Raw genomic sequence first — 23,954 nt, forward strand, 5'->3', positions numbered from 1 at the left:
AAGCCAACCAGCCTGGAGCCAGAAGTGCCCTCCCGAAACTACCTTTGGAGGAAACTCTATCTCTGGATGTAGGAGCTGAGTCAGCTTCAACACCCATTTCATCACCATGTGATTTCCCTAGAGTTATATCTTAGATGTTACCACAAGGAGGGCAGGGCATTGCCCTTACCAGGCTGGCAGGAGACTCATATATGGGCATTTGGGGAGAGCACAGAGCAGTTTCCAGAAGACGTTCAATAGTACCTCTGGGCATCTTCAAACAGATCTCTCTGCAAAGATAGGTTCCACTGTGCGTGACCTAGTAAGGAGGCCCTGGAATAGATGTGCATCCAGTGCTTTAGACATCTGGAGCAGAAGAGCAGGACCATCTCAAAGGCAGCTGGCAGTTTTAACAAACACAAATTCCAGAATTGTAGTTAAAAGAAAAAAAAAAAAGCTCAAATCTCAAATGCTCCCACAACGCCTGCTCATCAAACTTAGAGACAGAGACATTACCCTTTAAGGACAGCTGCCCCAGCAGGACCAGATCAAACTGATCTTCTGTCCTTCCTGAAGCACCACAGACTAGCAGCCACAAGCTGAAATCCTAAGGATCCAGAAGCCCTTTAGCAAAGGGAGATGCATTGCTATGAGCTAGAACAGTGCCCACCTCAGACAAGAAGAAACCCCAAGGTGACACAGGCAGGGAGAGACAAGGCCCATAATACTTGCTTGGGCAACCCAGCTATGGGTGGGAGAGTCTTTTCTGGTTAGCACTGAACATTGAGGCACACATTTCTACTGCTTTAAAAGAAATGTGCAAAAACTTACACCCCTAAGACTATGGAAAAAGGAAGTGTCATCTAGGTTCATTGAAAATGCCAAAGTAGGAGCTGTCCCCCATGTAGCATCGCAGACTGCTTTCAGGTGGGCACGGCAAAGCATCTGGGTTCCTTAAGCCAACCCCCATGAGATGCGAAGACTAGGAAGTGGATGAAGATACTGAATGGCCATCAAGAAGAAACAGACATTCTAAACCTCACATCACCTCCTCCCCTCCGAAGACCAAACAAGAGATCAATGTAGTACAAACCATGTGGTTGGCCAGACAGACCAAAGAGGTATGGCAGAGGTGAGCCACAGTGCAGTCTTACGGACAGGGGGGTGGGTGGAGGTGGGGGACTATAGGTCTGGAACTATAGGAAAGGTCTTCAGGGGAGAGTCCCAGTCAGGCTTGGACCAATTGGCCCACCTTACAGATTCAGTTATGGTCTCTCCAACCATCAGGAGAGACAATGAGCTGATAGCACAGGTTCCCAAAGACTCACCAAGAGGACAGAGAAATCCCAGGGCACCTGCCTGGCTTGCCCATGGACCTCATAGCCGACAAATCACACCATTTTACCACACATTGAGCTGGAGATTACAATGCCATATGAAATTAGCCAGTCACCAAAATGCAGCTGCTGTGTAGGCCCCCTTTATACAAGGTGCTTGGAAACAAGAAATTCCTTCAGAGACGGTAAAATGGTGGGGGGAGGGCCTTGGGGAGAGGGAACGTGGACTTTTAAAATCTATGTATTTATCGCCACCAAACTGCACACTTAAAAATGGTGACTATGTCAACTATTTTGTGTGTTTTACCACAATAAAAATCAGAGGGAAGACACAATAGAGGATGGAATATGTTCTGTGATGTTATAGCTCCAACATTATCCTCTCTAAAATACAAAGTCACTTAAATAGGAAACAGAGGCTGGAGGGACTTAGTTGATAACCAGAAAGGGGCAGCTGGCATTGGCCTTCCACTCTCTCTGGGACAGTCTCAACTCTGAGAAAAAATAATCACTTTACCAATCATACACTGAGCAGGGAGGCAAAGGGAGAAAAGAAAGCAAGTCACCAGGCCCTAATCAGTGAAAGACTTGTGGGGCTCAGCCCTCACTGCACAGGGGGCCCCAGGGCTGTCAGTTACATCTCTCTGCTCAGCCCACACAGCCAATTGAATAACCAAGGCCTCAGGGGACAGTTTCATAGCTCTCATTACCCTGGCACAGTGATTAGGAGCAAGATGGGGTGTCACAACCTTAGCCACCACTGATGTACAATGTCTGCTCTTCCTCTGTCCCTCCACATCTCCAATAGGGCAGATCAGGACTGAACAAGATAAACCAAAGCCCTCAGGACATTCCATTGGCTTCTAGCTCACCACAGCACACACCCATCCCTGAGTCCTAGACAGTGAGATGGATGGTGTGGAGTTCTGGCCATTGCATAGGAAGCAAGGAGAGCAAACTCACAGGTTCAGGACCTGGAAACAGTGAGCCAAAAACGTCCATTTCCTCTAATGAAGGCAAAACTAGACCTGCTGTGCCCCTCCCCCCCCCCCGCCCGAAGCACAACCACCCCCCCTCTCATTATCTCCACGTGTGCCTGTGGACAGGTGCTTACTGAGGTGTGAAATGCAGTGCTGGCTGGGAAGCCCTTAGTATGGTACCTTGTATATGGGAACAGGCAGTGACTTTATCACCACCACCCAGGCATCTGTGGGTCTGAGACAGGTACAGGCTGGGACATTGCCTCCTCTACCAAATACAGGGTGGCCTCTGGCAAGCCACTCTCCGGAGCTGTCTCTCCCTTTTTGCAACAAGTACGTGGAAGATTCTGGAAGCCCCACCAGCTCTCCTTGCTACTAAAATGATTCTCCTACATCCCCAGCCCGCTGATAGACAGTGGACCAGGTCACAGGGAGTCAAACAGAACATACCTAGTCAGGCAAAAGAAGGGATGAAGTGACAAGCAGTCCTCAGTGGACTGGTGATCCTCTAAACCCCTCCTTAGATACTCTCCACCCAAGGAGCTGCCTTCACCCCATCCATGGTCCCTCTTCTGCCTTTCCACATGGGGTTAGGGAGCCTGTCTGCTTATTTGTCTTCCTTATCTGGTGGGTTCCAGGGTGGATGCAGACTACCCTACTAATCTGGGGGGGAGGGGCTTCTGATGTTCTCACCCATGATCCTTGGAAGCATGTCTCTACCTTGACCTCATGTAAATAGGAGCATGTAGACTAAGAAGCTGGTGGCTAAGAAATCAAGTCCCTGAACTTTAAAGGCCACTTCTGCCCACTTGTGCTTCTGCCATGCTTCCTTGCACACCACAGCCTTTGCTTTGAACCCCTACTGGAAATTCTACTCATAGGAAGCTGTCACAGATGGGAGGCACCGCAGCATATACAGCACCACAGTAACCCCAGGTCAGTGTCCTAGCATCACCAGTCACCACCTAGTCAACCTGGAAGCTCCCATGAAGAGATGACCACAGAACCCATCGCTACTTGGTCTTCTGACCTGAGATGAAGCAGGGATGAGAAGTCTGAAAGCAGGGCTCTTGTGCAGAGTGAAGGAGTACATCTCACAGTTAAATTAAAGCATTGAATTTAACTGGACTCAGCATCCTCGTAACAGTGCCTAGTAGACCGTTAAGTACTGGAACTTGGTTATGGTCAACTGGATGAAGCTTACTCAGCAAGGTGAAGTAACTTGCCAAAGGCACACAGCTTGTCAGGTTAGTTAGAACAAACAGCATTGCAGACTCTTAAGAAGGTCAGTTTCTTCGGGATACAGAGGTCTGAGCTATGATATAACTTCAGGTAAGTCTCTGTTTGGGTGCCTCAGTTTCCCCACAGAATGCAGGGATGCTATCCCTACTGGAAAGTTATCAACTACAGAGACAGGTTGAGGACATCCAAGGACAGTAAAAACTGGGCTGTGTGTCAAGGAGACTCCTCTAGGAGACTAGGCTGAGCCGCTGTCAACAGGAGCCCTGGGGTAGAAACCACAACCTGTTCCTCCGGGAATCCTCACTGTGCCGGGGGTGGGTGGGGGGGGTGCAGGCTTATGAGGCCATGGGGCTCCACCCTCCAATGGAAGCAACTGTCATCTCTGAATAGCCTTTAGATTGATACTGACCCCTGTCTCAGGGTTCCATTTCAAGGGCCAAGATGAGTGTATGCTTGTATTGTTAAACCCCACAGGGTCTCTTGCACAAGTGTGGGCTAGACCACCTACCTCTACTTTGGACCTAAGGACAAGTCCCCTGCTTTATAGGGTTCTTGGGGTTCACAAAGATATCTCTGTGCTGTTAAGGTTGCTACCTCTCTTAGTGGACTCCAAGGGCTGATATACAGCAATGGCTTAATACTTCATTTCTGTTGCCAGCTAACAGGATAAGCTGGCCCCAAAGGAGAACAGACAGAAGCTTTGGCCTCAGACCCATGCTGGGAATTTCTGGAGCCTCAAGGTCAAAGTATCCAGCAATCATACTGGTGTCAGACCCTCAAAGGCCCACTTTATGCCTTTAGACCTGTGATGGAACCAAGCCAACTTCTAACTCTTGTTCTAATTTTTTTTTCTTTACCTTCCAGAGTCAAGGGCAGAACCCCACCTCTATGTGGAAGGATGAGTGTGCATCAAAGCAGGAGCCCCTGGAAAAACCAGAGGTAGGTGATTCCTCTGTCTGCAGAGAACAGGATGAAATCAAGATGTGTGACTGGGAACTCATGGAGGTCTAAATGAGCATGCCTGCAGCCCTCCAGGGTACTCAGGCTTGGGGATGAAGGCACAGGACACTGGAGAGTGCAGGGTTTCTCCACTCTCTATAACTGGCTCTTAGACAAAGCTGGGAAACACATCCTGGCTAGTCCTCCATCTGGCTCTGAGTGGGATGGATACTACAACCTTATGCCTAGAGCCCCAGTTTCAGATTTCCTGACATGCCAAGATTACTATGTGTCCACATCACAGGGTCTCCAGATCCACTGGACATCTGTTATTTCCCATACACATCCCAGCTCTCCAGGGCCACATGGTAATCTGTCTGTCTGCCCTGTTGGGGGCTGGTCAATTTTTGACTCCCCGGGTAGAACTCAAACTAGCTTCTTCCAGGAGAAGCTGCAAAGTATCAGTATAGGCTGAGGCCACTCCCTGATCTCTGCTGACTCCACATTTATAAAAGCGATCTACTTCATGCCAGTGGAAAGAAGAAAGGAAGGGAAAAGGTAGACTGGAGGATAAAAAAGAGATCACATTTTCTACTTGCCTGAACATCGAACTCTTGCAGGAGACCAGTGATGCTCTGTGGAGAGATGAAAGCCATGGTTACAAGGTTACTATCCTTGGTTAGAGATGAACATCAATCAATACTCATGGTCTTTTCCATTGCCTGAATCTAAACTCTGCTCAGTGGGCGTCCCTTTGTCCTTGCAAAGAGATATTGTCTGTTTTATCTCAGGGAACAGCAGCCCAGTAGAAAATTGGTCTATCTGCTAGATTCTTTTCCAAGGACACTTGGCCAAAAGAGATCTGAAGACAGAAGCAGGGCACAAGCTTGGGTGACAGAGTGCTGGAGGTGGCTAGGTAGTCCATACACCTTGCGCGTGTGCTACTCCTGACTCTAATGGAGCCGTGTCTCTTCTGCTCTTGTAATTTTCTCGTGGCTGCTAATGCCTGCGTTCTGGATTAAAATCCAGTCTTTTGTGGAGAGAAGAGGGCAATGGAAACCTCAATGCCTTTTCCTCAAGCTACATCAGCTTTCATCTTTAACAACTTTCTGGGACAGGCAAAAGGTCCAGGAAGGTAGGAAAGGGTGTGTTGACTCCAAGGAAGCCAGGGCAGTGCGGTTCGGGGAGGACCTGGACCCTCACTCTTCTAGTCGGCATCTGTTTTCTGCCCAACTCAGAGACTGAATCCAATAGAAAGCTGGGCCCCAGCCAGAGCCTGCAGCACAGAGGATGGATCATCAGTGCCAAATGCCCAAGAGGCCAGGAAAACAAAGAAGGGTACAGAGAAACACGGGGGCTGGAACGCTGTAAACCAATCCTAACAGATGGCCCGTTACAGGGGTTGTGACTGGGCAATAGACAAGAAGAGCAAGAGTCACTAAGTGCAGATAGAAATAGAGGGGGCCAATACCTGTTCTCTCTCTCTCTCTCTCTCTCTCCCTCTCTCTCTCTCTCTCTCTCTCTCTGTGTGTGTGTGTGTGTGTGTGTGTGTGTGTGCACTTCATACATAGCTTATATGCTATGCTCTTGTTCACATGCATGCATGCTATATACAAATGAAGGCATGCTCAAGAGTGTCCATGCCAATATGTGACCATGTGTGCCCACTAGGAGCATGTGATAGCGTCACCTAAAGCAGCTCTACTTACCTCCCCTTTTTCCACCAGAGGCTTCACCTCAGCGAGGTCCACGTCATGTAGCTCTCGGGACATTTCCGTGCTATCACACACCTACCAGGGGAAAAAGGCCAGGAGGTCAGCACTTCTCAGTGAGATAACTTTCCTGGAAAAAAGCTAATGCAGAAATGAAACAAATAAGAAGGCCAGGCCTCTCCTCCGTCCCCAGCTTTTCCCACCCACACCCATGGCCATTCGTGGACTACAAGGAAGCCCTCGTTCCCCTGAAACTGGTTCACGGTTACAGCTACAAACAAGCAGATGGATGGAGACCCAAAAGCAGGTTCACACCTAGTCCAGACCCACCAAGCCCACTCTGATGCTTCTTGATGCACTCTAGAAGGACATCCCTCTGCTGATGCCAGATGTCCCCAGATTAACAATCAAAGGGACCAAAAGGCCCCTGGGTGCCACCACGTACAGGTGCAATATGTACCTCTGAGCAAGACTCTGAGCTGCCTGACCACAGTGGAGAGAACGGGACAGGAACAAACCAATGCTAAAGGTTTGACAGACATGGAACACTAACAGGATGTGGGAAAATGACCCTATAGCAAATGGTACTTCTGAGCCAAACCCAAAAGGGCAAGAAAGGGTGGCAACAGGGATCTCTTTAGTTGGCACTAGGACACATTCCCCATAAGGGCCAATAGATAAGGGCTACAGAAATGAACAGGTGCAGAGCTCGGAAGAGCTGGGGATTGTGGGGAAAGGAGAGGGCAGGAGGCAATGCCTATAGATCTGGGAGATAAACACACATTCTTCCGGATCCATAGTCTAGCTGAAAAAGTAAATGCTGAAAAAGTAAGAGTGGGGCCTAAGGAATGCCAGAGAACAGAAGTGTCACAGGTGGCACACAGAGGTCAGAGTGGGTGGAGAATGCCAAGAGATGGGCCCAGGATATAGCCTCTCACTACCTACAGGGAAAATATGAGTTATAAGTCCAGGTATTCAAGGCTTTATAGATACTGCAACAATGGGAGCTAAAGTCTCAGGACTTCCTGAAAGCCAGTTGCCCAAGCTCACAGGAGCCCTGTGACCCTCATCTACAGGTCAGCCTGCAAGAGCAGGCCTCTGAAATACACATATTCATGCCAATATACGGCATGCAGTGGGTAGACAGGGTGTGCTGGTCTGGGGCCCCAGCGTGACTCTCCCCAGTAGATGACCATCTCACAAGAATGTCTTTATGTAGCCTTTCGGGTCTGGGAGCCAGAACATTCGAAAAACAAAGTCAGTTTTATATCTGTGAACATTCCTGGGCTGCCGCCAGCTCGGAGGCAGCAGGCATGAAAAGCTATGCTCCGAGAGTCTTGCTAATTCAGCATGTTGATAGTCCCGAGACCTTAGCCGTGGGACACCTCGCCTACGCAGCCTAGAGAGACCTTCCAGAAGCCCTGGCCTCTGGCACCACCACCTCTCATGCTGAGAGTGGAGGACTTCACATTTCACAGGGATGCTGAACAAACTCTGCCCAGCCAAGAACCCCGGGTAAAGTGGAGGTCTTCAAATTTCCCACAGTGTGGGTTCGGGCAAGCCTGAGAATCACACACAGGCCTTGAGACTGAGGTCCTGGCTCTCAGGCTCCCCCTGTAGCCTAAAAGGACCTCCAGGAGCATGGAAAAAAAAAAAAACCTGCCCTACCAGTGTGCTTCAGTACTGACATTCAGGCCCTTACACATTCTATGATGCTAGGAAATATCCCCGGCCCTGGACGACCACACCCTCAAGCTGTGACAACTACAAATGCCCGCTGACACTGCCAAATGTCCCCGGGATGCAAAATGAAACCTGTCTGAGACTGCTTGAGTTTAGCGGTCCCTAGTATGAAAAGAGCATCCAGAAAATGTCTGTTAGATAACAATTCTTTCATCCAGTACACATTCACACCCACACACTCTTGCCCCAAGTCTAACGGCTTCTGCTCACATGGCCAGCTGCAGGGATTAGAGGAGGGCAGATTTCCTCCCAGTGAAAGTCTCCCACAGAGGTGGAGCCCCAGGTCATAACACCAGCCAGCAGCCTGGCTGCTATTGCTTCTTCCTGTCCCACCTGCCTGCTCCAGGAATTCAGAGAAAATTCAAAGAGGAGTGAAGGCCACCTGGTGCTATGAGCAGATTCTAGTATTACTGTGAGCTTCAGCTCCACCTCCGTGTGTGCATCTGTGTGTACTTGGTGCCCAGGCTCCCAGCAAGCCGAAGGTTAAACTGAACAACTCAAAGGACCTGCAAATAGCTATTTAATGAACCAGTGTCCCTTCCTTCCTGTGGTGCTGGGGAGTCCCTGGGGCACTGTGAGGACACAGCCTGTGCTTTACACATTGCTCGTCCCAGAGTCCCAGAGTGGCCCAGTGGGGAAGAGGATGTGTAAAAACTGCTCAGCAAATGCCGAACAGTCCTCCAGCCCACAGTGCAGCACCATGAGGTCTCTCTAACACCACTGATGCTAGATCGTGAGTGACAAGGGTCAGGAAGGCTAGGCAAGCACATCTTGGTCATCAAGGAACAAGAATTCAAGGGCCCCTGGTCAAGTCAAGTCAACATGTGCTGGGAACAGGGAGAAATGTAACCCTGGGTCTCGAAGGGCAATAGGTTGAGTGTCCCACAGCAACCCAAGGCCATGTGAGAATCATTAGCCAGTCTGTGAGGGTAGTGAAGACAGAATCTGGAAATCTCAAGAAGCCTCAGAGAGGTGATTGAACCTGGCTTGGGAGTTCGCAGCATGGGAATCAGGTCACTTTCTTGCCTCATGACTCGAAGACATAACCCCTATGAGCTTCCCTGTGTTCACTTGCAAAGAATGTGTGTTTGTCCTTCGGATTCCCGACAAACTAGGTAGACATGGGGGCCCAGGTAGGAAGGCACAGCTCTGAGACCAAAGTGCCCTATGCAAAGTGCTCAGCTCTGGCCCAATGACCCCACCTCACTTCCTTCCTCTTGACTCCTCTCAGACTCCTCTGTGCTTACCCTGGGCTCCCTAGTTCTGTCATTCCCCAGAGCTGAAGCTGCTCTGTGGAACCTACCCCTTTGCTTGCCCTCTTGGCCAAGCTCTCCTGGGCCCCTAGAGTTCCCGTGGGGTGAAACAAAAGAGAAATCCAGCAAAGACGCATTCATGAACTGCTCTGAGACTTCCAGGACCCGGTGTCCCAGGAAGAGCATCCATGGGGACTGGACACCACAGTAAATGCCGTAAGTCACTTCCATGACCCCACACTGATTTCTGTGTTCAAAGAAGTCCTAGGCAGGGGCGTTGCCAACTTCATAGACAGGGATAGGGAGCCCAGTAAATCTCCCTTACATGACTTCCCAAAGGTTCCGTGTCTCCATCCTCTGACCTAGAGAAAGATGGCCAGCCACCTCACTCCATTGTTGGAGGCAAATAACAGGTCCCAGGAGTCCTTTAGAGAAACAGAGAAAGGAAAACCAGAGGGGACCACAGCTGGCTCAGCACTGACTGTTATGTCAGCAGCTGGCCCAGATTCTGCCCTCCAGGTAGGAGTCACAGAAGCATGGGTATTTTTAGTAGCTTGTCCCTTGCAGTGCACTGAGGGTCAATGTGTGCTACCAGTGGTAGCATAGCAACCCTTTAAAATTGCAACCCCAGGGAGGTCTGCAGGGCAGTATCACTTCTGTGTGAACCCAGGAAAACTACCTTGGGACAAGCCCAGGTTCCCCTACATGCCTGTGGGGACATTCCTATGTCAGTTCAAAAAGACTCTCAAGTCACTCTGTGAAGCACTTACCCAGCTCCCTTGGTGTTTTCTGAACTTTTGAAAGTGAAGATTCTGGGAAGGGCAAGGCAGTGGAGCCCTGGGCTGATTTTCTTATGTAATGCATCTCACAAAGAGCCCTGCAGACAGGCTGGATCAGAGAAGGCTCTACACTTAGGGGGAGTGTAGAGTGGGATGTAAAATCTCAGAGATATTAAAAGACCAAAAGGTGGTACAACCATCCTCCTTAGAGATTTCCAAACAGGGGTTCCTCCAGGAGCCTCGGGACTCCATAGAATACTCAACATTGATGCTTTGCTCCACAATGGAAAAATGGGACAAAGGTCACAAGGAGAAAGCCACCTGACATCAGGCAACTAAAGCTGCATTGTCACCCCTAGCATCTGTGGGGACTGAAACTTTTGGGTTTTAGATTGAGCCGTGTGTGTGTGTGTGTGTGTGTGTGTGTGTGTGTGTGTGTGCATATAGGACTCTATCTCTGAACTATGTTCCCCACCATCTTTCTATATTTTTTTTCTTCTGAGACAGTCTCAGTTTGCTCAGGCTGGCCTTGAACTTGCCATCCTCCTGCCTCGACATCTCAAGCAGCTGAGACTACAGGGCTGCACTACCTGCCCCAGCTGAAAGGGGGATTTGTGTATTTAATCAGAGTCCCCTGAGCTCTGAGCAGTGAGGTAGGCAGAGTAGAGGGCTGCCTAGAATGTAACAGCAGGAAGCGGAAGTGCCAGGAATATGCCTACATTGACTGATCTTCCCGGAGTGCTCGTTGGTGTTTTGGCACCAGAGGTCTGGCAGTTAGTGGTTTGGCACTGTCTGAAGGATAAGCCAGTAACTGGAAGTCCAAAGAAGGACATTGGTCGCACTAGAGGAACTATTCTGTGAATCCGTGGGATGGGTTTGAGCTATGCTGGCGAGGCTGAGACAATTTATTGACATCATAGAGACAGTGTTAGCCTAGGACGGAAATGGATCTTCATACAGAGCCCTTTGTCCCCAAGATCAGACTGCATGCTGGCCACCCTAATCAGATCCTTCCCCCAAAATGGCTCTGTCTCTTCCACACTTCAGAAGAGCCTCTCCAGTCATTCCTGTACAGATGGGCTGGTTTGTCGCCCTCATCAGTGTCCTTTGGGCAGACAAGGATAGAGCACTCACTAAGTGCCAGGCCCTGGGAGGGGGCATGAGAAAACAGACAGATGACAGGACAGCGTGATTCCACAGGACAAATGAGAACGGGAAGGCACTCAGCCCAGCTACCAACCACGGAGAAGCCGTGGAAGAGTCTAGAAGGGTCGAGGCTGGCTAGCTGAGAAAGGTTCAGAGTCATCAGTCTCTTAAGAGGGCCTATCAGATCTGTATTTGGAGAGGTCTGCTGAGGATGGAAACCAGTGAAGATGGATGCTGGCCTGCACCCTGCCTCTCTAGGCAGAAGACTACAAAGTGAAAAATTAAAGGTTTCTTCAGATAGAAGGAAAGGAGAAGCTATACTTAATGAACTGCAAGCCTTCAGGTTCATACGCCTTTCTTTCTACTTCCTTGGGTAGGGAAGAACTAGTTAGACCTATAGTCCGAGAGACAGAGCATGAGAAAGCAGAGGTAGCCAGTGGGCATGGAGATCGACTAAATAGAGAGGACAGTAAGAAACTCTTGTTTCAAAGAGCCTGTTTGTGGGCCTGATTTTGTAAGCATGTTCTTATTCTGAGGTGCCAAGGCGGACTTCCTCGCATTCTCCTTAAGTGCCTGAACTCTCCTCTACAACACCCACCTTAGAGAATTCAGCTCCATGCCAACATCTAAACGTGACCCTCCACCTCTGCAGTCAGCTTCCTGCTGGGCCACGGTGTCGCATCCTGCTCTTGTACAAACCTCCTTCCAACAAAACAACTGGAGGCCACGTTTAGCAGCTCCGTCTCCCATGGAGAGAAAAAGCAAGTGAGAAGGGCTAGCCTAGGGTCAGATGTGACCAAGAAGGTCCACAGCCTGCAGTGAGTCCACCAGATTAACCACCCATCCCAAAGCTGGGTCCAGAAGGGGCAAGGTTAGGGTTAGAAGTGGCTAAGGATAAAGTCATTTGGTCCAGATCCATTAACCTGATTCTAGACTGGTGCCCAGCCTGTTTTTCTAACCTGAGAATTAAGACCTCCTCCTACCTCCATTGTATGAGGCAATATGATAGGCTGCATAGCGATCTGAGTAGGGAAGAGCTATGTACTAAGCAACTATAAACTTCTAGACCTAGAGGGTGAAGGAGGCATAGCAGGTATGCCCTCCTCCTCTCTAGTTGTTATGTGAAGCTTCCACACAGTGCTCCTCATGTGCTGACCACTGGCCTCACTTCATGTGGATTAGCCAAAGCAAGCTCTACACACCCAGATGAGATTGTTTGTGTTATTCTACCTTTATAGAAGAGGAAAACTAAGGTCCAAAGCCCGAGACTATCTCTGCATGTGTCATACTGCTTCCCTGCTTTCTTCAAACACCTGGATATATCGTTACGCTAGAACACAAAAGTTTTGAGGGCTGACTCAAAAGGTTCTGTCTGTCTGGTTCTCCCACTTATAGTTTCACATAAGCTTTTGGTTTTCTCATCCACCTCAATAGAGATGATACAGCCCAGGCGGCATTCCTGTGGAGGTGGAAGGTAGCAAATGATCCTTTGGATGCTCTGTGGCTCCTGTCCCAGACTCTCTTCCTATCCTATACTCGCTCTGCTATGGCTACACCCCCAGTGCTAGTCATTACGTTGGCTTGCCTCAGAAGGTACAGGACCTTTGAGGCACGCCTTAGATGACTCCTCTGGATCTAGGTCATAAGGGAAGTACTGCAGCTTTGGGACATCAGAAAAACACTGCCTTCTTTCTGTCCCCTGCTGGGGTTAGTTCAAGCCACCAGGGGTCAATGCACCCAGGGACCCCAGCACTGTTGGGCAGGGGGGGGGGGGAGGTAACTAACTGAAAAAAAAACACCAGGTAGAGGGACTGTTACCCTTGTCTCTTTCTCACTGAACTGACTTTGCTTCCACTTCAACACATGATTTAAACACTTTCAAAACAAACAAACAATAAAAAGCAAACATATACTCTGCCTCTCCCTCCTACTGGCCTCACCCAAAACTTGGTAAGAAGGTAAGTTCCTATTCATTCCGTTGCATTCAGGCAAAACTCAAGTTCAGTCCTAACCAAGAGACTTCTGAGAAGGGACTCTGAACGGAGTTCAGACTCTGGCTGACCTCAGCCACAGACCTCTCCATCTCTGATCTCAGTTCTCATCTCTAAAGTAGCAAAAGACAGGAAAGGATGTGTGTGAGTTGGGATTTCCTTTTGAAATAGCCCAGCCAGTAGTTAGCAATTTCTGGTTTGCTTTCACCAAGAGAAAGCTTACGAGGAGAGGAGACTCTACAATGGACCCAGGAACTAAGCGATACCTCCTCCAGCCATAGGATTGTATCAGGTACCTACCGGGGTCAGGGCAGAAAGCAGAGCTGTCCCAATGATTTTTAATAATGTCAGAGCTCTTCCTATGGGTCAAGCTACTGTCCTTGGTATGGCTGAAAAAGTCCTCCTTCCCCAGTACTGGCCACGGAGATACCAAGCACCACCAAGCTAAGAAGGCCCAGGTGGGATTAGCTCCCTGACAGCATCTACTGTAGTCTCACCTCTTGGAGCTTTTCCAGACCTTCCTGTAAAGCCTCCCTCACACCTTTCAGCTCCGACTTGGTACCCTTCTGGCCTGGGGCTGGTTGCGCCACACCCATAAAACAGTGGCCCCTCCCTGCCACTGTCCAGAAGTTGGCAAGTCCCATGAAGATGGTTTTGGGGGGTTTTCCTCTGCACCTAGCTTTCTCTCATTCACTTCACACATGTGAAATAGACAAATTGCTAGGATCTCTAACAGTAAGAAGCAACCTGAAAGATTTGCCTTGAAATCCATAGCTAGCGCCTGTCCGTTCACTTTAGGTGGTGTAGGAGATCACTGAAGGGGGTAAGGGGGGGGGGAACATTGGCTGTCCTGAATTTCCCATCTTCTTCAGGAGTTTCAAGGACTCAAATAAGCTGACCTGCCCAGGAAGTCTGTGAGGGAGAGCTGAAGGCTGTTCTAGGACACGGACCACTGGACTTCCCTCCCCGACCTGTCCTCCCACATTAAAGCCCAAGGGACAGTGCATGGGGATCCGTGATGACTGCCAGCAAAGGCGACAGACAAGGGAAGACGGAAGGTGGCAGAGTAAGGAAGCCATCCACAAATCTTAGCTTCAGCTACTAATTTGACAGAGGCGGTGGTGACAGCATGTTTCCCCAGAGCCTGCAGCATTCCTCACGCCCCTCCCGAATCTACCCTACAGGCTGAATCAGAGACCGCGACCGGTCTCCCGGGAACGGACGAGCGGTTCCAGCTGCTCTCCGGGCTAAAACAGCAGGGAGGACCGCCTGGGAGAAAGAAAGGGAGGTGGGGCGGGGGGAGGCGGAGGCGAAAATGACGACACTCAGAGCTCCAGCCAACTCTGGGGCTGCCAGATGCCCGCGCGACCCTGGAGGCACAAACCACCACTCCCGCGCAGTTACAGAGCCAACCCGGTACTACCTAGAGGGCCGCACCCTTGCCTGGGCTCCTCTCGCCGCCGACACTCGCAGTGGCGCGTGCAGCACGCGCCGGGACACACCCCGGACTCTCCCCCAGCACACACACGTTCTCTCACACGCACAGCTTGGAGAGAGCACTGGGCTCTGGACTGGATGGGAACCTGGACTCAGATCACACTGGTTCGGGACCAGGCTCCAGAGTAGACACACCCTCGCCCCCTTCTCCACACTCCCCGCCAAGTCTGCTCACCCTTACTCATCCCCTGGATACACGCGCTACAGTCGCTCTTTTCCTAGTCACCCCATCACCCATCCACACCCCTTCACACGCGAGAGCACACACAAAGTGTCCCCTTGAGCCCAGTGGACAGAGAAGTCAGCTGTGGCTCAGGGTTGACGCCAGGAAGTGCGACCCAGGTATTCCCAGGCTCTCCGCCCCAACTTCGACCCCTTAATCCCACTTCCCCAATTAGAGAGAAAGCGAGACCCAACACGTCTTTTTGTGCCTTATAGTAATCGAAACCCGCTCCAGTGATGCCAGCTATCCCTCCGGCGCCGGTTCCACCGAAGACCACCAGTTGTGGTCTTCGCAAGGGCCACAAAAGACGGGCGGGGTGTCCAGTAGCACCCCGAAAGCAAGCTTTGCTGGGGGTCCTTGTCTTGCTCCGGAGGAAGAAGGCGTCCGGAGGGCTTACCTAATGAGCAAGCAAGCACGGAAAGGAGCCAACCACAAGGTTGGAGGTGCAGCGCCCCGCGGGAGGTGAAGAGGGAGACGAAGATGGGTGAGCAATCTGCCTGCAACGCGAGAGGGTAGCCTGGCAAGGTTTGTTTATGTCCGTGCGTGCGTAGGGCGATTTTATAGGCGCCGGGGCCCCGCCCCCAGGGCCTCGCCCCTCCCAGACCCTCTGCTCCCAGCGCAGCAGGAGACGGGGACACACCCCTTTCTCCGGCCCGCCTCGTGCTGCACCCTGCCTGGGCTGGGCGGGGCGGGCTGGAGCCGCCGCCTGTTGCGCAAGCCTTTGCAGGGGCGCGACTGGAGAGACTGCCCGGCCCTGCCTGCCGCTCCTCCCTGTGATCCGCTCTCGGGACCGCGGCGTGTGCAGCGAACGTGTGCCCACCGAGTGGTAGCGTGGTGTGCCCGTGCGCGCTCGTGCGCGTGTGCATAAGGACTCCCTTGTGTCTCTCTGCGCGACCGCTTGCCCCCCTATAGCCTTTGAGTTTCCTAAGCCTCTGCCCGCGCCACGCCCTTCTGGGCGGCACCCCCCACTTCCTCCGGGTCTCCACGCAGTCACTCCCGAGCCCCATTTACAGCCTAGACGGCAGACTTTATCTCCAGGCTCCTTTCACATTGCTTAGCTCCCTTTATTCTTGCTGATCTTGGCGCCCCACAACTCCCTTCCTACTCTGAGCTGCTGTTTCCCCGCTGCTCCAGCCCGCTGTGTCAGCTGTAAGCACTCTACGGACTGCAGTTTGTGGTCCCCAGAACGTGCATAGAATTTGCTTTCCAATCATGGATCTTCCTTCTGTCGTGATGTTCTAAAACCTTGGCCTGCTTGCCTGTTACCGGGTTCTCGCCCTGACCTACACCTGAGCCTCTCCAGGGAGCTTTTCTTAAGCAGGTGGATACCCTGGTTACACCCCAGAGCAGCTTAGTTAGAATCTGAGAGTGTGCCCCAACACTGGGGCTTTGAAAAAAAACTCCTCAAAGGGTGCAGCAAGATGGCACACCTGGTAAAGACATGTGGCCTGCAAAACCCTGGGGACCTAAATTCCATGCCCGGAAACCACAAAGTGGAAAGGAAGAACACAGTGCCATACATTTTCCTCAGACCCCTCGCTCCCCATCCCCACTAAATAAATAAACATTGCCCGGATTGGCTCAGATGTGAAACCACGTTGAGAATCTCAGCACCCAGCACCAAGAAAACATCATGTTATAGAGAGATTGAGTCACACCTAAGGCCCAGTCCAGTCATTGTTTCAACGCCACCTGCTCAACCCTTATGACTCAAGTGGCCTTCCCCTCCCCCCTCCTCTAGATAACCTGACCCTCATTCTCTTGGTCTATGGATATCTAGGGAGCCGCTTTAAGAGCCTGCTCTGTGCTAAGGAGCTGGAGAAGAAGGAAGTAAGAAGAAAAAAGGAAAGCTCTTTCTTTGGGGGACATAGCAAAATGGAGCCCCAAGATTTCTGTTTCCCAAGACATCCATACAAGATCGCTAAGCTGAGCTTACCAGATCTATAGTTGTCCTGAGCACCTACTATGTTCAAGAACTTCTGGACCCAAGGACCATGAGAGTGAGTACTGGCATGTTTGCGAGTCATCCTGTTTTTGCTTAACAACACAGACTAAGCAGTCTGTTACCCCATTAATAACCATTTTTCCCAGAATCTCCCCTGTTTTGTCTTCCAACAAACATTTATTGAGTACCTATGGTTTACTGCTTGTCAAAGAGTGTGTCAGAATTGCCAACTTTCCCAACAAATGTAGCCTCAGTATGGACTGGGGGGCGGGAGGGGTACTTTGCCAGGAGAAGCTATTTCCTGTCCCTGTGAGGAAGTCTTTCTTCAGGACAGGGCATATAGAACAGCTCAGATCTGCAGCAGAAGCCCCGAGTATGTTGCTTATGGGATCTGGGTCTGTGTTCAGGAAGCCAGACCTTATAGGTAACCAGAAGCATTGAATTTTCTGCTGCTGGACAAGTTGGACCATTGTAACTCCACCCCTATTTCCAACCCTCAGGAGGCTATAGCAGGAGGATTGCCAAGATCAGCATGGGCTATGTAAGGAAAGAAAACCTTGTCTCCAAACAACAGAAAGGAAACCGGGTCAGGAGGGTAGAAGAGAGAAGGGCAGAGAGAAGAGAAAGACCTTGACCTTTGGTGCAGAATTTACAGAGCAGTCGCCTTCTAAACCCACATCCAGCTTCTGAGTGAGGTCCCTTTGAAAGTCCACATACCATAAGGTGCCATAAGCCAGAACAGAGAAGTTTCCCTTCCTGATACAACTGACTGGCCCCGTTGCATATGGGTGAAGCAAATTCATGGGGCTATAACACCTAAGTACAGGCAAGAGACTGCCTTAGTGTAGCTGTGAGTGCATGCCCAGGATGGAAGATGCTGGCTCCCAACAGAGGTCACGCACCCAGGGAGTTGAGCTCTGCCTGAACACCCACCTCCCCAGCCCATGACGGCTGAGGCAGCAGAGTCTGTTGAGCTGAATGTGGCTGTCACTGCATTGAGCTGTTAGAATGATTCCCCTTTCTCTCTGGTCAGCAATAGAATTGGATTTGCTTAGCAAATATGCACAGGACAGGCTGCCAACCCTGCACGGGGTGAGGTTAGGGTTTCTAGACTAATGTGTGGTGGAAATTTCTATTCTGCAGCACCTTAGATTTCCAAATGGCCACAGGACACAGCCTTCTTTCCTGTAGTCTGTGAGTACCGGGATTGAGAGAGACCCCAGAGTTAGCTGATCGCCTGGGAAAGAATGTGGTATCTTGTACACCTGCATTTTTATCTTGGGTTCTATGGAAATTACCCCAGTCTCTGGGACAAACAGCTGTGAGCTGCTAAGAAATCTATGACTGCAAACTGGGCTTCAAACTGGACAAAACAGAAGCTGTACTTTGTACTTTGAACATAAAGAAGTGACATTTGGTTCCCTAGAAAGGCAGTGTGGGAACCTCTGGCTTACATGAGGTTGCTAAAACAGTCATAACCATGTCTTCCAAGCTGAGAGAAATAAAGCCAGAGAGTTTATTTTCCCTCAATTCCAGAAAACAGAGGACAGCAAGCATCAAGGCACAAAATGGGACCTACTCCCTGGGAAGCTTAGTCTGGCCTTGTCTGCGATCTGGTGTTACTAAAGGTTCTTGGTTTCCCTTGGCTTGTTGGGCCATTACCAGTTATCCTTCCCTCTGACTTTGGGCCTCCTCTTCTTAATTGTTTTTCCACAATGACTTCTATGGTAGTTATGTAATGAATCTTGCATGTTGTATATATGTGCATATATATGATTGTGTAGGTAGGTCTACCACAGTGAGTATGTGCTCATGTGTACAAGTCCCTGAGAGACTAGGAGAAAATGTCAGATGGAATAGCCTGACTTAGATATCTCCAGCCTCAGAGGATACCTTAATGGAGACAATTGTCTCCTCTCCTCTTTTTGTCAGTTCTGGAAATTGGACTCAGGTTGTCAAGCTTGCATCACTGCTATCTGCCGCTGGCCCCATCTATGGCAGCTAGTTCTGATCTCGTTCACTCTGTTGAATAGGGAATTACCTAATAGACAGCCTCTGAGTCCATCTGTGGGATATTTCTGAAATTATCTGACAGAAGACTCTTCCCAAGTCTAGCCAAGAAGCCTTGCTTCTTGCTTCTTGCTTCTTGCTGGCCAGTGAGCTTCGTCCTGCTATTTCCATGCCTGCTCCCTTTCCACTGGAGTTGGGAGCCAGCTTCCTAGGCATTCCAGTGCAGCCTGAAGACCAGAACTCTCCAGGAGTCCTACAGGCCTCAGCAACAGACTAGGACGGCTGAGGCATCCAGCTGTGTAGACCGAGCACCTTCTGAGTTCACATCCTCTCCAGCAGGCAACCTGCCATTTTGTAATGCTTATTCAATCAGTCTGTCCCTCTAGACTAAGGCAGCCCTATTTTAACTAATCATCAGAAAACAAAAACCACACCACACACAGAGACTGTTTCCCAATGCATTACTGTGTGCAAAGTCTGGGAAGGAATGCTTTTGGAGGTTACTGTCCAACTCAGCATATGGTTAACATGGGTTTAGCAAGGGTGCACATTGGATTCCAGGGAGACATGCTCAATAGCCTGCGCAGGCAACCTTGAGGTGCTCAGAGCCCATGGCCAGTTGTCACTCAAAGAATAGCTCCTGCCTTACACATGCTTCGTAGCTCTTGCTTTCTGCCAAGACTGCCACCCTGTCACCTTCTGAGTCAATGGGGCCACCCCCAGAAACCCAAGCTTTGCTCTAACACCCACCCCCTCCACTCCATCTCCATCCCCACCCCACCCCACCCCTCTGCACACTTACTTCTCTAGACACTAAGCTACCATTTTCTTTGGAAATATCTTCCTCATTCCCTCCTCGCCCACCCCACCCCCCAAGCTGATGCTCCACCCACATCCTTCCTCCAGCCACATGTCTCTCGCTCACTCCCCTATCCACACCTAAAATCAAGAGTTCCCTACTTCCTGCCCCTCCCTTCTTGAAGTGAGGCATATGAGCATGACATGGTAGGTGAAAGGTGACTGTAAATGGCCCACCTTTCAGGTAGGAAAGGTCATAGCCACCCTCTGAGTGCTAAGACTACACTCTTGCACTCTCCTTACTTCCTCCTCTGCCACCAAGGCCACCAAGAGTTTAGATGTTAAGGTGTCTGCCCCTGGGATCTCCATCCAGAGGGACGAATCTTGGAGCAGAGCCCCAGCCCATACAACATAGACATGCTGGTGGTATCTTTTTCTGGGGGCTCAGACAAAGACAGGGACAAGAGAACCCTTAGCTGTGCATAGTGGCTCAGAACTGAAATTCCAGCACTGGGAAGGCTAAGGTGGTAGGACTGTTGTGAGCTCGAGGCTAGCCTGCTCTACATGGTAAGATCCTAAGCAGGGCATATTCTCTCTCCCCCCCCCCCTCTCTCTCCCTTCCCTCCTCTTCCTCTTCCTCCTCCTCCTTCTTCATTAATTATGTATTTACTTTACATCCTGATTGCAGCTCCCCTCCTCTCCTCCCAGTTTCACCCTCACAATCCCCTCCCCCATCACCCTGTCTCCTTCTCCTCAGAGACAGGGAAGCTCCCCATGGGTACCAACCAGCCCTGACACATCAAATTGCAGGAAGACTAAACACATCCTCTCCCACTGAGGCCAGTCCAGCTAGGAGAAGGGGATTCAGAGACAGCCCTATATATTATATTATATTATATTATATTATATTATATTATATTATATTATATATATTATATGGTATTCCTATAGCCTTAGCTGACCCTGTCTGACCTATTAATCTTTCTCAGAGCTCAAAGCAACATGAGGCTTACCCCAGCAAACCTCCATCTATCACTGTGAATAAGACTTTTGTTTAACCCCACACCTATCTAGTGGTAACTTTCAACTCACCAGACTCAGTGTGGGGTACTTAGAATAACGGGATTAACAAACGTACACATTTCTTGCCTTTATGAGAGCCCTGACTAACAGGAACAGAATTGCTATAAATCTTTTGAGGTAAGACTCCAATGCCTTAGGGAAAAAGAGCCAAAACTTTATCCCCCACCGCCATGGAGATGGAGGGAAAACTTTCTGGAAAGCCACACCTGAAGCAGAAGCTGTCTGGACAAGAGCGGGTGACTGTGACCATACTATTCTAATCCCGTCAGTGCTCAAATGCATTATGTCTTCTTCTTACTAGTTAGAATTCTTTAGTGCACACCTGACATGAATGTAATTTCAAATGCCCTGGGAGGTGTCGGGGGTGGGGTGAGGGGGGTGCTTTTGTTTATCGGTCTTGTTCTTAACAATAACGTCAGGATTGGATCTTTCTAGGCCTCTGTCTCTGTAGGACTCTCAGAGTCTCAGATCCGTTTACTTGGTATTGCCTTTGTTCTCAGGCACAAACTTCACTGATTAAATTACACGTACATTAGGTGATTTAAAGTCACTTAGTTAGAAATGTCCCTATTGCTGATGAAGGCAGAGCCCCAGGCTTTGTGAGCTCAGAGGAACCTGCTTTTTAGCTTGACACCCACACATCCAGAACTTGCTGTGGGTTTATGCTCTCCCTACCTTCCTCGCCTGGCCTGACCAGTTGCTCCTCCTCCAACAACTGCTCCTTCCATCTGACCATGACTGCCTGCCCCAGCCAGTCCTGGCAGTATCTTTACACCTCTGCCTTATGCCTCTATAGAGTGGAGCTTGCCCTTGAACACAGTGGCTGCTCCACCCTGGAAATGTGTCAGCATATGTAAAGTGAGCATTCAGTGATGTGGGTTGATTTAATGGGGGAAAGGATGGATGTAGGGAGAGAAGGAAAGAAAAAGGAAGGAAAGGTGAAAGAAAGGAAAAGAGGAAAGAAGAAAGGAAGAGAAAAGGAATAGAAGAAGGAGTAGGAAAGGAGAAAGGAAGGCGGGAAAGGGAGAAGGGAGGAGAAGGAAAAAGAGAAGGATGAAAAGAGGTGGAAAGGAGAGAGAAAAGAAAGGAAGGAAGGGAAGGTGGTAGGGAAGGAAGGAGGGATGCTCTTGAGCCTCATAGTCCCTACAATGGGCTTAGTGCTACCCTCAGTCATCCAACTTCCTAGGGAACTGAGGCTCCTTGAGACTTCCCAAGCTTTAGCCTGTTCTTTGCCTCCAAGATTGGATTTACCGTATGCTTCTAGAGTCACATGAGCAAGTGCGTGTCTTCTTAAGCATGGTTTAGCCTAGCCTGACTCATCTCCCACCTGGCTCCAGAGGCAAGATTACAGAAGGCTCACTCTCCTCTGGGGCCTGTCTCAAGAAACACAAAAGGATTTCACAGCAAACCATAAAAAAAAAAAAAAAAAAAAAAAAAAAAAAAAAAGCCGAACTCCCCAACCTGAACACAAGGCAAATGTCACCTGGCTGCTTGCCTCCAGGTAAAGCCCATATCAGGCATCCCTGTGCTTCGCTAGATTAGGTGATAAATTCCATCTTGGTCAATAGGCATTCTGTCTGATGTTCTTAGAGCTAGGGAGTCTAGTGTCTTCCCACTTTCTTTTTCCTTACTATGTCCTATTCTATTCTATTCTATTCTATTCTATTCTATTCTATTCTATTCTATTTTGTTCTGTCTGTGTGTGTCCCTGCGAATATGACCAGTAGTCACCAGTGTCTTGCTGTCTCTGCTTCCCAGCATATGATACCATACCCAGCTTTTTTGTTGTTTAAATACGACTTCTGGGGATCAAACTCAGGTCCTATGCTTGCAAGGCAAAGGCTTCAGTGACTGGGCCATCCCTCCAGCATACCTTGCCATGCTTTCTGAAGCTATGTGTGAATGGTTGTTAGGGTCACTGTTGCCAGGAGCCTCCTAAGCCCCAGCTGAACATCTTCCTCATGAAGGGATGGTGATACCTCGCAAGGGATTCAAGCGGTGTATGCTTTTGACTAGGGTCAAAGACAAGAGAAGAGGTTTCTGTATAAACTGCTCTTACTGAGCAATAAGGGCACAGTAGTCTCAGAGTTCTGTCAGCTACAGGAAGAGAAATGGCAAAGATCTGTGTCCAGAGCATGGTGCTACCCCTGGCTATCCTAAACCTAAGCAAAACTAGAAGCAACCAGAGGAGAAACCATGAAACCTTTATCTCAAAATCCAGGAGAAATTTAACATGGTGGGTGGAGAGGCTCAGGAGTCTTCCCTGTTAGTGCTGTGTAGCCTCTCTGCTGGCAGTCCATTGCAAAGACACAGACACTTCTCTAAGATGGCTAGGAAGTGTCGTTCTCTGCCAGGGAAGCTGCTACAATGACCGGAGGGATCACAGTTGCTAAGCATCCATCTAGGGATGTAATCAGGTGACTGGCCCAAATAGCAAAATTCAACCAGCAAACTTGTTGATGGCAGAGGGAGCCAAGCCACGGACCACCAAGAAGAAATGTGGCTGTCAGGCACTGCCTTCCCATGTCCTGCTAGGGCCATGCCCAAGGGAGGAGTGGCCCCATCTGCCTAGAACACATGACTGTCCCTACTTTATTGCAGGTCCAAGCTCATATTTGTACAGGCAGAAAGTGACTTTGCCTCTAGCACACAGAATGTCAATAGAGCATGCCTTAATCTAGTGTCCCATAAACCAGGAAGCGCTGGAAAAAAAAATGGTGGCAAGTTCATCTTAACAGGTTTAAAGGTTGTAGAAGGAGGTGACATTTTTGTTTTCAGTTATCAGCAAATACTACATACTTTTATACATATACATATGTCATACACATATGTAAGCCTATACACATACACAAATAAATACAGTTCACACATTGATATACATTTGAAAAATAAACCACAACAAAATATAAAATACAAGACACACTGTAAAATATGAAGTGAACCCTCATGTAGAAATAATATTTATTAAATTTTTGAGTTTCTCCTTCGAGAGGTTGTCTTATGCCTTTGCATGTGTGTTTGTGAATAAATTTATTACATTTTTATAAATTTTAATTAATTTTAGAGAAGTGTATGTAATGCATCTTAAACATATTCAGCCCCCACTTCTCCAGACAAACATCTAATTGTGGGTAGATTTTTTTTTTTTTGGTTTTTCGAGGCAGGGTTTCTCTGTGTAGCCCTGGCTGTCCTGGAACTCACTCTGTAGACCAGGCTGGCCTCGAACTCAGAAATCCGTCTGCCTCTGCCTCCCAAGTGCTGGGATTAAAGGCATGCGCCACCACACCCGGCGATTTT

General features: G+C 49.5%; 1 protein-coding gene and 1 long non-coding RNA gene across 2 annotated transcripts in view; one reads left to right on the forward strand and one right to left on the reverse strand.

Annotated features, from left to right (window-relative positions):
* Ndrg1 (N-myc downstream regulated gene 1) overlaps window positions 1-15,356 on the reverse strand; it is a 40,324-nt gene extending 24,968 nt beyond the window's left edge. Inside the window, exons 1-3 of the mRNA NM_008681.2 lie at window positions 15,219-15,356; window positions 6,187-6,267; window positions 5,077-5,112 (exon numbers count right to left, since the gene is read on the reverse strand). Of these exons, the coding sequence (NP_032707.2) occupies window positions 5,077-5,112; window positions 6,187-6,249 (99 nt within the window). The 5' untranslated portion in view covers window positions 6,250-6,267; window positions 15,219-15,356. The remainder of the gene's footprint in view (window positions 1-5,076; window positions 5,113-6,186; window positions 6,268-15,218) is intronic.
* A 6-nt stretch (window positions 15,357-15,362) lies between these two features.
* The window catches only part of Gm2895, a 43,056-nt gene continuing 34,464 nt past the window's right edge, over window positions 15,363-23,954 (forward strand). The window contains exon 1 of the long non-coding RNA XR_875396.3: window positions 15,363-16,821. This is a non-coding gene — a long non-coding RNA (predicted gene 2895). The remainder of the gene's footprint in view (window positions 16,822-23,954) is intronic.

This window comes from Mus musculus, chromosome 15 (genome assembly GCF_000001635.26).
Source record: "Mus musculus strain C57BL/6J chromosome 15, GRCm38.p6 C57BL/6J".
Taxonomy (NCBI): Eukaryota; Metazoa; Chordata; class Mammalia; order Rodentia; family Muridae; genus Mus; species Mus musculus.